This window comes from Leuciscus leuciscus, assembly GCF_965113295.1.
Source record: "Leuciscus leuciscus genome assembly, chromosome: 13".
Lineage (NCBI taxonomy): Eukaryota > Metazoa > Chordata > Actinopteri > Cypriniformes > Leuciscidae > Leuciscus > Leuciscus leuciscus.
This window is the reverse complement of record NC_138737.1, coordinates 9456544-9472117: the sequence shown is the minus strand read 5'-3', so window position 1 is coordinate 9472117 and position 15574 is coordinate 9456544. Positions and strand designations below refer to the sequence as shown.

Below are 15574 nucleotides of genomic sequence, written 5' to 3'. Positions count from 1 at the left end.
CTATTTTATGATTTTGTGTGAATTTGTCCGCTCAAGTTCAAGAAGACGTGAAAGAGAGGCACACGCTTCGGATGTGTAAATCTTTCCATGAGTAACGGAATGAACTCCCTTTCGTGTCTTTTTGCGCTTGAATATTTAAATTATCAAGGCACAAACTTTCGTTATGATGCAGGCCCGTCAACTCTCCAGAGCTTCATTCACGTTTGTTCACATTCATGCATTGTTAGAATTCATAAAAATGTAACCGGCCAACTGGCGAGTGACAGTTTATATACTCGCCAACGCCGATTTTTACTCTAATTTGGCGCTTGGCGAGTGCCAATTTTAGGCCCCATACATATATACTATTTTGGTATTTATTTTTTATGTACTAATTGTATCTTGTCTTACAATGACATGAAAACTATGAGAAATCTCATCTCATCTCAACTATTAAACAATCACAATTAAGACCAAATCACTGGATCACTGTTACTGCATGTCGATGACCAATATTTGATGCTAAAAGTGGCGTAAATGGTTAATGTGCTGGAATGGATGAATGATGAATTAGAGTGCACATCTGTCTGGAACAGGTGCAGCCACCAATCTCCCATTCTCTCCTTCTCTCTTTTTCTCCTCCAGTGACTGGCTCAACTACTGATCCTTTCTCTCTTTCTCTGTATGGTTGGCTGATGTATAAAAAATACATGTTAGAGCTGTGAAACAGATGTTATTTTTGGTGTAAAGTGTGTTTGACTTGACTCTTCTCAGTTGCTGCAGAACTGTGGTGTGGAGCCCTATCACTGCTGCTGGGAGTTCATGTCTGTCATTCAGGTTAAGATATGAAGGGGAATGTGAAATGGCAATACATCTTGTTCTTAGCTGCAATGAAGGTTTTGGACTACAAAACTGATTACATTCATCTAGATGTCTCAGTTTAAATTGGGTGTTCACCACAGTTGTGTGATATACTAGTCCTAAAATATTATCATTCTACTAAAAACTAAAAACAGTGCTACAATATCATAATTTATTCATTACATGATTAATTTGACAGTATAACTGGTTCATATTACAATTAAAAAAAACTATATTAATCAGATAAAAATGTGATGATGAATCAAATGTAATTTGGACCCTTTGTATAGTAGAATTAAATTTGCATCAAATTTGAGAAATAGAAATATACAGAAAGCTGTCTGGTGTCCACATATATTCAGCCATACTGTATATGACCTTATTACACTTGCACATTTTGTTGTTTTCTTTCCTCAGAAAGAATTTAACAAAATTACTATTTATGAGATTAAACTCAAATTATTCTCATTCAATTATTGAATTTATTGACAGCCCTAGTTTATTTTCATTTGTCACCCCAGGCTTTTTGATTTAGTATCAGTGGCTTAGTATCAAACTCTAATGCAAACACACTTTCATAAAATATTGCAAACTGCATCTATTGATCCACACATGAAATTGAATTCAATTTCTCTCCTTCACGCATCATGTTTCAGTTACACATGGACCTTTCCATTTCATTCGGATATGTTTATAAAGGTCTCTCATTGACCTTTGCAATAGTTGTCTGATAATCTATAAAAACGCCTTTCCATCAGGAGTGTGCTACTGCTGTCATACTTGGATTCTTGCTGCAGGAGATTTGTGTTTAAAAGAAAGTGACTTTAATCAGCTAAAGTGCCAATATCCATTTCATCTGGAGAGCACTATCAATCTGTATCCAATACACTGGAAGAAAAACGCAGTGACCATTAGAACCATTGGGCAGCTGTTCAGAAAATGAACAGAAAGGCATAAATTAGTTTATGAAGTTGTATATTTAGGGGAAAAAAGGTGACAAGTTTTCATGTTTTATTTATAATCTGCTTTTTTCTGAAAAGTGAGTCTGGGAAGTTTATATAGTGAGAACTGACTATGTCAGGAAGTTGAAACTCAAAAAGGTTGAACTTCGCACTTTACAGTTTCGTCCTGAGAGGATCCGTTCCTGCTGGTTTTGTGGACAGGCGAGTAAGTTTGCGATGAGTTTAGGAATGTTTCTGTTCTGGCAGCAGGATGACGTTCCGCTGGGCTCCGGTGTGACGGAATGGTGGTCACTCCATCTGTCAGTAATTAGCTCTGAGCTATCTTCCACCAGGCGGTGACTTCCACACTTCTTTCCCTGAACCCAGACTGCATGAGCAGGGCAACCAGATGCATCTCCCCCTCCCTCCCTCTTTCTTTCTGTTCATCCAGCCTTATGAGTTAACTCTTTACTCGCATTACCATGGAACAGGGCTGCTGGACTAGTACATGGCAATGCAGCATTTCACTAGTTAGTAAATAAGGAAGTTAGTTGTTGTGTAGTAGATACTTTTATCAGTGTATTACAGCAACAATCCCCATTTGGAACAAACTGGTTGCAATTAGCTTTATCTTTCCTTTCTTTCATATTCCAAAATCAGTCATTAAAGACGGTTGTAAAGGCCTCAGATTGCGTGTTGCAGTGTGGCAATGTTTTGTTGCAGCTTATCAAACTTTCTCTATTACTCTGCATGGTGCAAGAAGATTGCCTGTGTTTCCATCAGCACGCTTATTTAAGGCTGATCTTTATTACCTGCCATTTGACATTTGTGTGGGGCCTGCAGGATAATATGTTACCAACAAAGCACTTTTCTGGTTTGTTAATATTTATTTGTTTGCGGCAGCCATGTTGAGGCTTGTTATTGTGCGATCTGCTACCAAAGCTGTCTAGTCGTCACCTGAGCGACTGCCAAGCGGCTCGGCTCGGCTTCCTCCATCCCACCCAGTAAGTGTGTGTATGTGTGTGTCAAAATCTGTGGGGAAAGAAAAGGTTTAGACGGCAGCGCAGCATTTTATTTCTCTTTACATAAATGAAATACTGTGAACACACACAGATATATCAGTAGAATCCCAACTGATTTATTATTAGTCTACAGGGAAATCTCTCCCAGTCACTGCTGTCTGTGTGGAAATATATGTCTGCTCTGCAAGGTAAAGCTTTTGAAATGTATGTTTCTGTATGCATATATTAGTGTATCATAGAGCTATGGAATAGTTTCAAGGCCTGAAAGTAACTCTGGACAACTTCTTTGTTATTCTCTGTCTCTCCATAGGTAACCTGGGCCGTGTTGACTACATCAGTGAATTTGAGTTTGATCTGTTCATCAGACCTGACACGTGTAATCCGCGGTTCAGAGTGTGGTTTAACTTCACGGTGGAAAACGTTCGAGAGACTCAGGTGAGCCCAGACCAGCAGAGACTCCTCACAAAAGCTTACCCATCGGAGATGTTCCTAGAATTTTTCAGACTTGGATATAGATGTATCCAGGTCTCAAAATTAAAACTTGCCGAGCACCATGTGCAAAAAAAAGAAGAAGAAATAAAGGAAAAGGCTTAAGGACTTAAATTAACTAGTTAAATGAACAGTTTTATCATGTTAGCCCCAAATCTTTCCTTTAAGCCATTAAAATGATGGTAGACATTACAACTAGTTGCAACGATTTTTGCAGTATGTACAAAAATGCACTACTGTTTAAAAGGTTGGGGGCAGTATGATTCATTTTTAGTTTAGTTCTTTGAAAGAAGTTTTTTTTATGCTCACTAAGACTGCATTTATTTTATCAAAAACAGTAAAAACAGTTATGTGATGACATAGCTGAATTTTTTGCATCATTACCCCAATGTTTAGTCACATGATCCAACAGAATTCATTCTAATATGCTAATTTGGTGCTGTGATACTTTTTTTTTTGCAGGATTTTGAACGGTTTTTGTATGATGGAAAAAATGTTGCACACATTGGTGCTTAAATATTTATATACATTTAATTTATTTAACCTTTCTTTCTTTCTTTCTTTCTTTCTTTCTTTCTTTCTTTCTTTCTTTCTTTCTTTCTTTCTTTCTTTCTTTCTTTCTTTCTTTCTTTCTTTCTTTCTTTCTTTCTTTCTTTCTTTCTTTCTTTCTTTCTTTCTTTCTTTCTTTCTTTCTTTCTTTCTTTCTTTCTTTCTTTCTTGTAATATTGTAATGTGCAACACATGCAAGTTACTTTTGATGAAACTGTCCAGAAGTTTTGAATGTCATGAATGATTGAAAGATATTTGAGCCAGTGAGGTCTGCTTGTCATTATCACATTGATGATATGCCAAAAAAAATTCAAGTGTCACCCACACGCTCCCAAAGGTAGACAATTATCAGCCAAATAAATTCATCCCTTATGCTGACGTGAATCCTCAGCAGATTGGATGACTGATGCTTTAAATGACGTCTCCGGCTCCTGGAAGAATCAATATCGCAAATGAATCTTAAATCATGCAGGCTTACATGAATTTAAATCAGTTTTTCTACAGAAGCGTAACGCTCAAGTGCCAGTTCATGCCTGTAATCAATTTACAGAGACCTTGTGGTACAAACGTCAGGCACACAGATTGGTTTATACACAATGTAATTTTGGATGATTGAGTCAAGTTATCTCTCAAATGAATAAATACTTTTTTTTATTATGTTGCTTTTTCACATGGTTTGAATGAAATATCATGTGACAAATCAACAAGTGGAAGTGTCCTTCCTAAGAAACATGCACAAGTCAAATTGACAAACTTCACCTTGTTGTCGAGATTCAGGTCTGTATAGCTCTTTTTCCCCCTCCTGTCCTCTTAGCTTTTCACTGCGCAGACAGACAGTATCCACTCATGAGCTCAGGACTTTGTCATTGGTGGAGAGGAGTGGTCACATGCCACAGTGATATGTGGGAACAGAGGGCGTGTCCGCCGGACAGGCCAGCTGGCTGGGCCGGGCTGCAGTTGTTTAGTTTTGTTAACGCCGGTCGGTCGAAGTCTCATCACGGCTGTCATTTTTGTTTAATAGCTAGAGGACGGTTTACACCAAGAAAGGAGGGGCGGAAGGAGGGCATGCACGCTATCTCACTGATTTTAGATACCTACACGCAAGGATTGTACATACTGAGGACGATATAAGGAGGGATGGAGAGAGAGACGGGCTGTTATTAATCGGAAGTGCTTTACAAAGAAATATGAAGAGAGACAAAATATAACATGCGAGAGAGAGAAAGACTAGATGAAAATGCGGGATGCTGTTGCCATCTTCTGTAGCCTGGCTCTATCAGCCCATCTCCCTGCAGTGCTGTAGTCAGCGCTAATCAAATTTTATGGGGAAGAGATGAATGGAAGCCCTAGTCCGGGAGTCTGATCGATTTTAGGGCCAGATACCACTCTGCATCCTGCGCCAACAGGATATTTGCTGCTATGGCAAAAAAGAGAAAGATCAGGAGGGAAAAGAAAACACACACACACACACACACACACACACACACACACACACACACACACACACACACACACACACACACACACACACACACACACACATCGTACACACTACAGGTGGCAAAAGAGAAACATTTACACTATTAGCTTCGGAGGTGCTTTGTTGATGCCGGCTCCACCCTCCCCACTCTCTCCCGCTGTCACCACCTTGCCCTCTGTCTCCGTAATCTTTTCTCCATCAATCCAATTTCCGTTTAAAATGAGGACTAGTGTGAATTTAATCTACTTCAGTGGGAGGAGGTGGGGCGGTCGGTTGGTTTAGCAGAATAGAGTTTGTTTGGTAAGGGTTGTCTGTGAGAGTGAACTGCAACACACATTGCAGTTGTGCCGGGTTTTGTTAATTTATTTTATTTATTCATTATTTCATTTTTAAGAGAATAAGAACACAAATAAGCTGAATAACAGAATAGTTAAATCAAAGTTTACTGATCTGGGCAGCCCTGCGCTGGAGAGATATCAGGCCAGGCACAGAGAAGTTGACGAGTGTTTAATTCCTGCACACCCAACTCTCCCTTTACTAAAGAACAGGGAAATGGGAAGCTGTGAAACTGAAGCTGAGATGACCATTTTGAAGTAAATGTAAGCTGGTGAAACAGATTTGGTCGTCTTAATCAGCTTAGCAGCTTTGTGGAAATTGGCTGCAACGTTTTTTTATGATGGATGGATGTCTTTTTCCTTTTCTTCTTCACCCCAAAAAACTGGTTACCTTAGAACCTGGGCTCCCTCCCTCTCGTTGAGCTGGGGTTAATTATTTTGCGATGGAGTTTGTGGTTTCTGTTTAATCGATGACTGTAAATGTGTGTGTGTGGTGGCGTCATGAAGCTTTTGCTTTAATGCAAATCCAAAATGTACATTATCCTGGTTCCTGTTTTGGAGACAAAAATGCTACAACAGATTTAATTGTCTTTGGAGAGGATGATTGTATTTGCTGGAGAACAAGGAACTCAGAAACACCTTAGTTGGATCACTTAAGATATGCTTATGGTGCTTTATTCAATTCATTGTCATTTTTTAATCAGTGGCATTTCTTCTTCTGTTTTTATTTTTGGTGAGAGTGATTTTGCTCTGGGCATTTTTAATGTTAACATACATGATTTACAAAGTATAGATGTGAATATTAAAGCTGCTTTTATTAATTTCTTTGATGGTTTTGTGCTTGTTTATATTCAGTGTAGAATTACACACCCTATAAACTATGTAGGTAGCTTGAAAGATGGGAGTGTGTGTTAGATTTTGTTTGATGCTTCAAAATTTCTAATTTTCTTTGTGGCTTTTATTGAAAGGTACAGTAGAGAGAGGATAGGAACATACTGGGGTATAAAAAGGAAACCCTTTCCTTTCCTTTCCTTTCCTTTCCTTTCCTTTCCTTTCCTTTCCTTTCCTTTCCTTTCCTTTCCTTTCCTTTCCTTTCCTTTCCTTTCCTTTCCTTTCCTTTCCTTTCCTTTCCTTTCCTTTCCTTTCCTTTCCTTTCGCTATTATAGGCAAAGGTTCCTGATCACACCTGCTCATAGATGAAAGGACCTTCTGAGTCATGCGTATGATGATCTTAATTAATGTCATTAAGTGTTTTTTTCTTCTTCTCCACTCTGTATGAGAATCGAAGACTGCTATTAGCTTATCAGAGTGACGGCAGCGCAGTGTAAACATTTTGACGTTTTGTATCTGCACAAAGAAAGGAAAAGACAGCAGAGAAAGGAGAGAAGGAGATGGGAGTAGAGATCCTGACCCATCCATGAGTGCTGTAATGGATGAGATGCATATTGATTTTTTTTTTTTTTCTGGAGTGGAGGGAGACTGGGTGGAGCAGGTGTGTGCTTGTATTAACAGTAGCATTAGCGTGTGTTTGTGCATCAGCATCAATGTGTGTCTATGTGAGTGTGTGAATGTGATGGTCTTGGTGTGTGTGTGTGTGTGTGTGTGTGTGTGTGTGTGTGTGTGTGTGTGTGTGTGAGAGTGAGAGAGATTTGCGGGAATGGGCGTGTGCTGAGTGATCTTGGCTGTGTGTTCTGGGAAGGCTGCTGGAGGTTGTGCTGTGTAATATCAGCTCTTTGGCACAGCCCGGCCTCTGCATCTGACTCTGTAAACCTGCATAATGGACTCTTATCACACACACACACACACACACACACACACACACACACACACACACACACACACACACACACACACACACACACACCTCTGTGTTTGTACAGGGACATTTAACCCTTCTGGTGTCCTTCAGGCTGGACTGAGGGACATGGTGGGAGGGGTAATGAATGTCTGCAGCTCTGTCTCTAGAGGACCAGAGCTAGATCTGTATATCCAAGGGTGTTGCCATTCGTGTATCATTGTGTATTTGGACATGTGGCCATTTCCATTTAAACAATACTAGATATGATATACTACTGTAGCTAGATTTATCATTACGAGATTGGTACAATGACAGGAAAATAGAAAATAAAGATAAATATTCTAACATGATTCTAATTTAAAGGTTATGTTTGCATCTTCCAAATGATAAAACCCACTCACTAGGAAAGATGTTGCATTACTCATAAATATGTTGCATGCTGTCTTTAACACTTCATGGCACTATAAAGACAGCAAAAGAACAAACCAAAAAATAACAATATTTCAACTCGCGTTGGTTCTGTTCACTTTCCTCTAGTCTTTGTGTGTATTGTCTGGCATTTTTTTCCAGTCTGTGTGTAAAACTGCTTTTAAGTCATTTCCCTGTCATCCCTCTGCCCACCGATTTTGAGGTGTCTCCAGGGGGCTGGAAGGAGAGAACAGATGTCTGGCATGTGGCAGGGGTCCTGTTCAACCCTTGGTGAATTGTTTGAGGATTGCACTTGTAATTTAGGTAAAGTAGTCCACCCAGCAAGACACTGACCTCCTATATTCTCATGCAGGTTAAAAATCTCCTGCTGGAGTCTTCATAAACATCATCTTAAAATGTCATCTGTCATATTAGAAATAAACAGCCTTTCTTAATCCATCAGCTCTGATTTTACTTGCAGATGTTGTTTGTTTTTATTTTTATGTTATTAATTAGGGTTGTCAACTTAACATGTTGATTTAGTGGGATTAATTGTTTAATATAACTTGTTAAAAATTAGCACAATTAATCATGCCCCTGACCCTTTTGTAAATGCCATTATAAAAATAGTTTTCTGCCATTGCAGCAATTCAAGCTTTAAGTACTACTAATGCAGCCAGCTGCTATACATGTTGGATAGAGTGCAACAGATTGGAACAGATCACAATGATTGTGATAATTTTTTGAGAGTTTGAAAGGTTGAGCTCCTTTCCTTCACACAGGATGCATTCTATCTTTAATAACTGCTGTAGTGGACTACACGATATAGTGTGTGGGAATGAAGTAGAACACGAAGATCTCTTCTTATAACTTAACAAAACATTTAAAAAATGGTACAACCCAATGGCCAGATATGTAAAAAAAAACAAAAAAACAAAAAAAAAACATTACAGAAGATCCATTTGACCGGTTACAAACTGGTGGAGATTGCTGTTTTATAATTATGTAAAAATTAAAACAAATATTTTGATTTCTAATTCCACTTTTTTAAATGTCTATTCATTGCTTCATTACCACAATATTTTAATGCCTTAGAATTATCTTAATTTGTGTCTTTTCTAAGCAAATATTGATCTAGGCCATTAATTGTGATTAAATTGGTTTCAGTTACAATTTGTAATGGATTGACATCTCTATATAATATTTTGATTGATAACAGCAGAAAGTAGAACAGCAGTTATATTCTTTGTTCATTTAGAAAAACATTGTGATTAAGCCACAGCTTTGTTTTTGCGATCATTCCAAGCCATTGCTAATGTGGTCACACAAGCTGAGTGTTTCCTCCCAATATGGCGTGTCTATTTACAGTCTTGCTATACAAGCGGCTAATGTGGCTAATGTACTGTGATTTGGCCAGGCTGCAAGGGGATCTGCACAGGAAGCTCATTTCACAGATATATAAGCACGCTGCACAGAGCGGCTCCAGCAGCACCTCGGCACCGCGGCGATCATCCGGATGGCGGGTGCATCTGCGCTCCATACGGAGCCCAATACACTCCCTCTGCGGGAAAGACGGAGACCGTGCCATGCGCGGACCCCCTGCCAACATGAAAGCTTCAGATTACATCTGCAGCGTCCCTCATCCTCCTCCCCCGAAAAACACCAAGCAGCCAGGCAGGTGGCCCATTTATATACATTAAAAGAGCCAAACATCTCTCGCCTCGACTTCAGGGCTTTTTGATAAAGGCCGCTGCTAGGAAGGGGAGGGAGCCCGCGGGGCCCTTTTGAGTGGCTAAAAGGCAGAATTTGGCGGCTGGGTGCTGCTGTGTTTGGCGCGGCTAGTGGGCGCGTTGTAAGGGAATGGCAGGGGCCATGCAGAGCGCCGCACATCTGCACAAACGTGCGCAGCAGCGGGTCGAGGATCATCCTTTTACAGGCCATAATGAATACAGATTGCGCAGCCGGATCGAGATGCTTGGCAATCTGCTGTGCCGAAAATGAAACAACTGCTGCTCTAATCAAATAGTCTTTTCATGCCAGCATACTCTTTAAGTTGGGGCTAAATTCAATTCCAGAATTCTGGGGTTATAAATGTTGTAATTAGACCATTGTTTTTAAACAGGGTGGTTCTGCACAGGCTGGTTCTCTATCTTCCTCTTGCTTTGTACCTCCTGATCGCTATCTGTGTTGTAACCCATTGTGGCCCCGATGTGCTGAATGCGAAAGCTGAGACTATAGACTCTTTGGGGCCCTTCAGAACCCCTCTGCCCAAGTCAGATTCATTATGCTGACTAGCATTCAGGGAGTCTGCAGTTTATTAAACAAAGAGGAGCTGGTGAGCTGTGGCGTGCTGATGCTTTGTTGCAGCTTTTGTTTCTGTTTGTGCGCTTAATTCAATCAGCTCCATGCCCCCCTCTAACCATTCTGTTTGTTCTTCGCCGTTAATTACTGCCTAAATTGTTCTCTTGATGTTATATCTGTGTTTATTTACAATGGGGTGCTGCAGAGATGCCTTATATAGGAAGGTGTGCAGCTGCTATCTCCTTGCTTTAGCCCTCTATTTTCTGCCTGCCAGGAAGAAACCAAATAGACAAAGCAAATTATCACTACATTGGAGCCTTTTAAAGTTTTCCAGAAATGTTTAGATCCTCATTTTTATATAACTTTTGTTCATACTTGATGATTTACATTAGTGTTTCTCAACTGGTGGGTTGCAAGTGTGCTCTGGTTGTGTTGTTGATTTATCAACTTTTAAAACCGTTTAAAGGTTTTAGACCGTAAGCAGAGCGTAAGCAGCGCAGAAGCTGTGCGTATTCAGAGCGGGAGCAGCACGTGCCCATTGTCCTTTCACACTGGCAGCGTTTGTCGCGCGCAGCTGAACCGAAGCTTGTGTACTGCAAATTAAGACAGTATTGTCCATTGTGTCACCTTTTTCAGGTGTTCTCTGATTACCACTGTCTGTCACACGCTTTGATGTATGACGGGCAGCATACTCTGCTGTGATGCAAGTCATGTGACCATGTTCCCCACCCACACATAGCTTACTATGTATGTGTGTGTGTATGTATGTATGTGTGTATGTGTGTATATTTGTAAATGTGTATATGTGTGTATGTGTGTGTAGTTATGATAAAAGTAATTTCAAAGTTAATATATACCTCTAGTTTTAGTCCGTTAAATAGGCTATTGAGGTTTGGCCAAAAAACTCCTGGCAATAATGTGTTTTTGTGGATTTTTGTTATTTTGTAAATTTGTTAGTTTTCTTGTTAACTTGTGTATTTTGACCAAAAACAGTGCACTGTGGCTTTAATTCAGCGTGAGCAGCGCAGCAAAAATAGACTCTCCGCCAAAATGATCACGGCACTGCCACTTCTGCTCTTCTCCTGCTACGCGCTGCCACACTGCCTCGGCCCAGTTAACATGGGCACCAAAAAAAAAAAGTGCTTACACTCCGCTAGTGTCTTCCGGACTGAAACGGGCGTAAGTGTCCAAGAGACATTTAGACTCCAAATGCACAAACTGTGATGTATATACACGTGTTGCATGGGGCCATTCTGTGTTTTAAAAAGCTTGATGCTGTTCTCTATTCAATGCCATTTATATGGACAAGGATTGGGATATTATTTGTAAAAATTATTATTTTGTGGTCTGAAAAAGAAAGAACTGCATACTGAATAAGAACAACACCAGGGTGAGTAAAATGATGACTTAATTTTCATTTTAGGGTAAACTATCCCTTTAACAATTTTGAAACTGTTTTTTTCTGGATGCAGAATCAAATCCAGTTGACAGCCACCGATTTATTACACAGTTAATCACACATTTTTACACCCAAAGTGTTACTTTAATGACCTCTGTGTCTATCCTCAGTTAACCTGGTTGTATTTGCAGTAGATGAATGTTATCTCTCACTAGATGAGCTCATAGAAATTGCTTGTCAGAATTAGTGGCATGTGCAGACACTAGCGTCCTCGCCGCTCCAAACGAGCAGGATCTTCACGAGTGCTGCTGTCGCTCATGGGCACTGCCATCCATTAGACGTCTCTCTAAACTGCTCCACGTTTATTGGTGGTTATGAAAAAGGCACAAATTACAAAATGCAAACATGCTCTGCCTTTGTATGACACTCTTAATGCATTGAATGTGGATATTATGAAAGGCAGACCGAGGCCTAGAACGAGACATGCCGGAGAGCTGTCCACATTTGCATTTTCATCCCATTCAGTGGCTTCCACTTATTGCTCTAAAATTGTTTTTGAATCTCCAATTCTGTGGTTATGAGGCTGTATTGAATGCCATTTGCTCTGTATTATTTGATGTGGAGGCAGCGCAGAGAGGTGCTGTCAATCTGTGTTCATGGCTAATGTGGTTAAGTAAAGCCAATATGGTTGTTTTCAATGCGTGGTGTGGTGAACAGGGGGCTGGCTGGTGCCTTGGCGAAGTGAGATAGAGAGAAATGAGAAAGATGTCGTGTTCTCCATTTAGCTTACTTTTTGCCTGGCAAGGTATTAATTCATTGATGCTGTGTGTAATTTGGCAGATAAATAAGTTACATGTTATTTTGGTTTGAAGCTGAATTTAGGAGCTTGATTTTGTGTGTTTCTGGGGTGGATTAAAGGCACAGTATGTAATTTTCGCCGCTAGAGGTCACATATTTAAAACAATAACAAAAGCGTAGCTTGATGACGCTTGAAGGAGCGGGGGATGATGGGAGTTATCTTATTCACCTCCACTGCAGATGGAAATCAATCTGATGGGACTCACATGTTCATTGATGAGGTAATACATTTTTATAACCCTTACAATCTGTTGAGGGGTAAATGTGGCTGAGTCGTCGTGAGCTGATGTAAACACTCAGGAGAAGTTGGATGAGTTGGAAACAGATGGGATCTTTTTATTTACCCCAATTAAGGCCAAAGAAAGGCAATAAAAATTTACAAGAAAAAAAAAAAAAGAAAAAAAAAAAAAATACTATTTAGTAAATAAAATAAATTGACATGAGAGTCAAAAAAAAACCACAATCAAAATTTTGCAGCTGCTTAGAAATTGACCTTTGCACAAGCCACTATACATAGAGCATCACACAGACTTATGTCCTCTCATCTCATGCTCTCCTCCCAAGAGAATGAAGCTACTAGTCTTTATAGAACTGAAGGCACCCCTGAAATTGGCACATACCAACACAATATTACAATACAGGGGTGGCTCAGGTGAATAGCCATAAATGCTTAAAAACAGCCGAAATGCTACAACTATACAACTAGAAAATTACAAAATATTATTTATATGGTTCCAGCTAACATTTGGCAAAGCCACAAGTCATATTAACAGCCAAAAAATTAATAACTCAAACTCCGGGTCACTTCCAATTGACCCGGAAGTCAAAGCGTCATTTAAACCCCACCATTGCGGCAAAATTCCTTTACATCAACAAACCGGAGACGCCAGTAAGACACACAGATGGTATGTCAAAGCGATGTTCCTTTTAAACTAAATAAACAGATACATAATTAACAAAACATATGTTGCGTGGTTATTGAAACTGATCATGATTGTGAAATAAATGGCATGGTTTTAAACAGTAAGATATGCATTGATAGTAGTAGCTATAGCAAATAAATCACCGTAGTATTAGATATTATAAGTGTGCACACGAAAACTACGGGATTACTGTGGGGGTTTTGATAATGGTTAGGTTACCGCTGATTTCAAACAGTATAAGGATTAACAAAACACATTGACACACTTGACAAACAAATACAGGCAACATTTGCACTCAGTCTTTGTGAACTGGAATAGGTAGCGCGTCGCTACCGTGACGGTAGCTATGCGCCCCGTCACACACCCCCCCCCCTTAAGAGAGAACGTCCAGGTCCAGCTCATGACGTGAAAGAAAGTCAGCAATGACGTTGTCCTTTCCCGCCCTATACCTCACAGTAAACCTGTATGGCTGCAAGGATAGGTGCCATCGGGTGATTCTGGAATTAAAGTCACGCATGCGATGTAGCCATTGCAAGGGCCTGTGGTCTGTCTCCAAGACAAACTCTTTGCCAACAAGGTAATATTTTAAAGTGTCCAGAGCCCACTTGATGGCGAGACACTCCTTTTCAATGGTGGAGTACCGAGTCTCACGAGGGAACAGTTTGCGGCTCACAAACTGTATGGGTCTTTTGTCCTCCCCCTCACCCTGCAACAACACTGCTCCCAGGCCGATGCCCGAAGCGTCGGTTTGCACCGTAAAGGGTAAGGAAAAGTCCGGACTCTGCAACACCGGTTCTTGGCACATGCTCTCCTTGAGGTCGTAGAAAGCTGCCTCACACTCAGCAGTCCAGACCACCTTATTGGGGCTGGTCTTGCGAGTGAGGTCTGACAGGGGAGCTGCTCGGCTTGAAAAGTTGGGGATAAACCGCCGGTACCATCCGACCAACCCCAGAAAAGATCTCACTCCCTTCTTGGTTGAAGGCGGCTGGGAGCTGCGGATGGCGTCCACCTTACTGACCTGAGGACGTATGATGCCGCAACCCAGGACATATCCCAGGTAGCACACTTCAGACCGGGCAAGCTGGCATTTGCTGGCATTCACTACCAGCCCGGCCTGTCGAATCCTTCGGAAGACATCACTGAGGTGTTGAAGATGTTCTTCCCATGACGAACTGTGAATAATGACATCATCGATATAAGCCGCGGCATGGTCCTCAGCGCCCCTCAGCACCTCATCCATGAGACGCTGGAATGTTGCTGCTGCACCATGAAGGCCAAAGGGCATGACCCTAAACTGGAACAAGCCAGATGGAGCTTTGAAGGCGGTCAGTTCCCGTGCTTGGGGGTTGAGTGGCACTTGCCAGTACCCCTTACACAAGTCTAAGGTGCTGAGGAACTCAGCCTTTCCCAGGCGTTCCACCAGCTCGTCCACACGGGGCATGGGATATGGGTCAAAAGCTGAAATGGTATTCAGTTTTGAAAAGTCAACACAGAAGCGAAGCCCCCCGTCCTTTTTTGGCACCAGGACCACGGGACTGCACCACTCACTGTGTGATGTCTCGATCACCCCCATTTCCAGCATCGCCAACACCTCCTGCTTCAGCGCGGGGATCAGTCGCGCTGGAACCCTGGTGGTGGTCTGCCGGATGGGGCCTGGAGATGTCAGCCGGATGTCGTGGGTGATGACGTCGGTTCTCCCCGGCTGGTCTCGGAACAGGCCTTTTGGGATGATTTTCAGCAGGTCCTCCTGCTGTTCAGTTGTCAAATGGGTAACAGAGGGGTAGGTTGACTCGCCGCCCGCAGCAGGAAAGTACTGCTCCAACGGCTCTTCTTCCTCTTCCACAGTCCGCGCCCACAGCTGGTCTTGGATAGAAGATGGTCGGTCAATCCATTGTTTTAGGAGGTTCACGTGGAAGATCTGTTTGGAGCGACGTCTGTCTGGCATTGAAATTTCATAGGTAACCTCGCCAACCTTGCGAAGTACCTTGAAAGGGCCTTGCCACTTCGCCAGCAAACTGCTTTCTGCTGATGGCAACAGTAGCAGCACTTTCTGTCCGGACATAAAGGTACGACTGCGTGCTGTCCGGTCATACCACGTTTTCTGCCTCGTTTGAGCCTGGGCCAGGTGTTGGTGGGCCCTGGAGCTCAGCTGGTCCAACTTCTCCCGCATCTTCAGGACATAACTCACAATGTTGGTTGGCTGGTGAGGAGCGTCCCCCTCCCAACTCTCT

The 15574-nt window shown here is 41.5% G+C and overlaps 1 protein-coding gene across 1 annotated transcript in view; it reads left to right on the top strand.

The window, feature by feature from the left end:
- Positions 1-15574, top strand: part of agbl4 (AGBL carboxypeptidase 4) — a 337210-nt gene that overhangs the window by 19644 nt on the left and 301992 nt on the right. The window contains exon 3 of the mRNA XM_082188305.1: positions 3114-3238. Coding sequence (XP_082044431.1) covers positions 3114-3238 — 125 coding nt within the window. The remainder of the gene's footprint in view (positions 1-3113; positions 3239-15574) is intronic.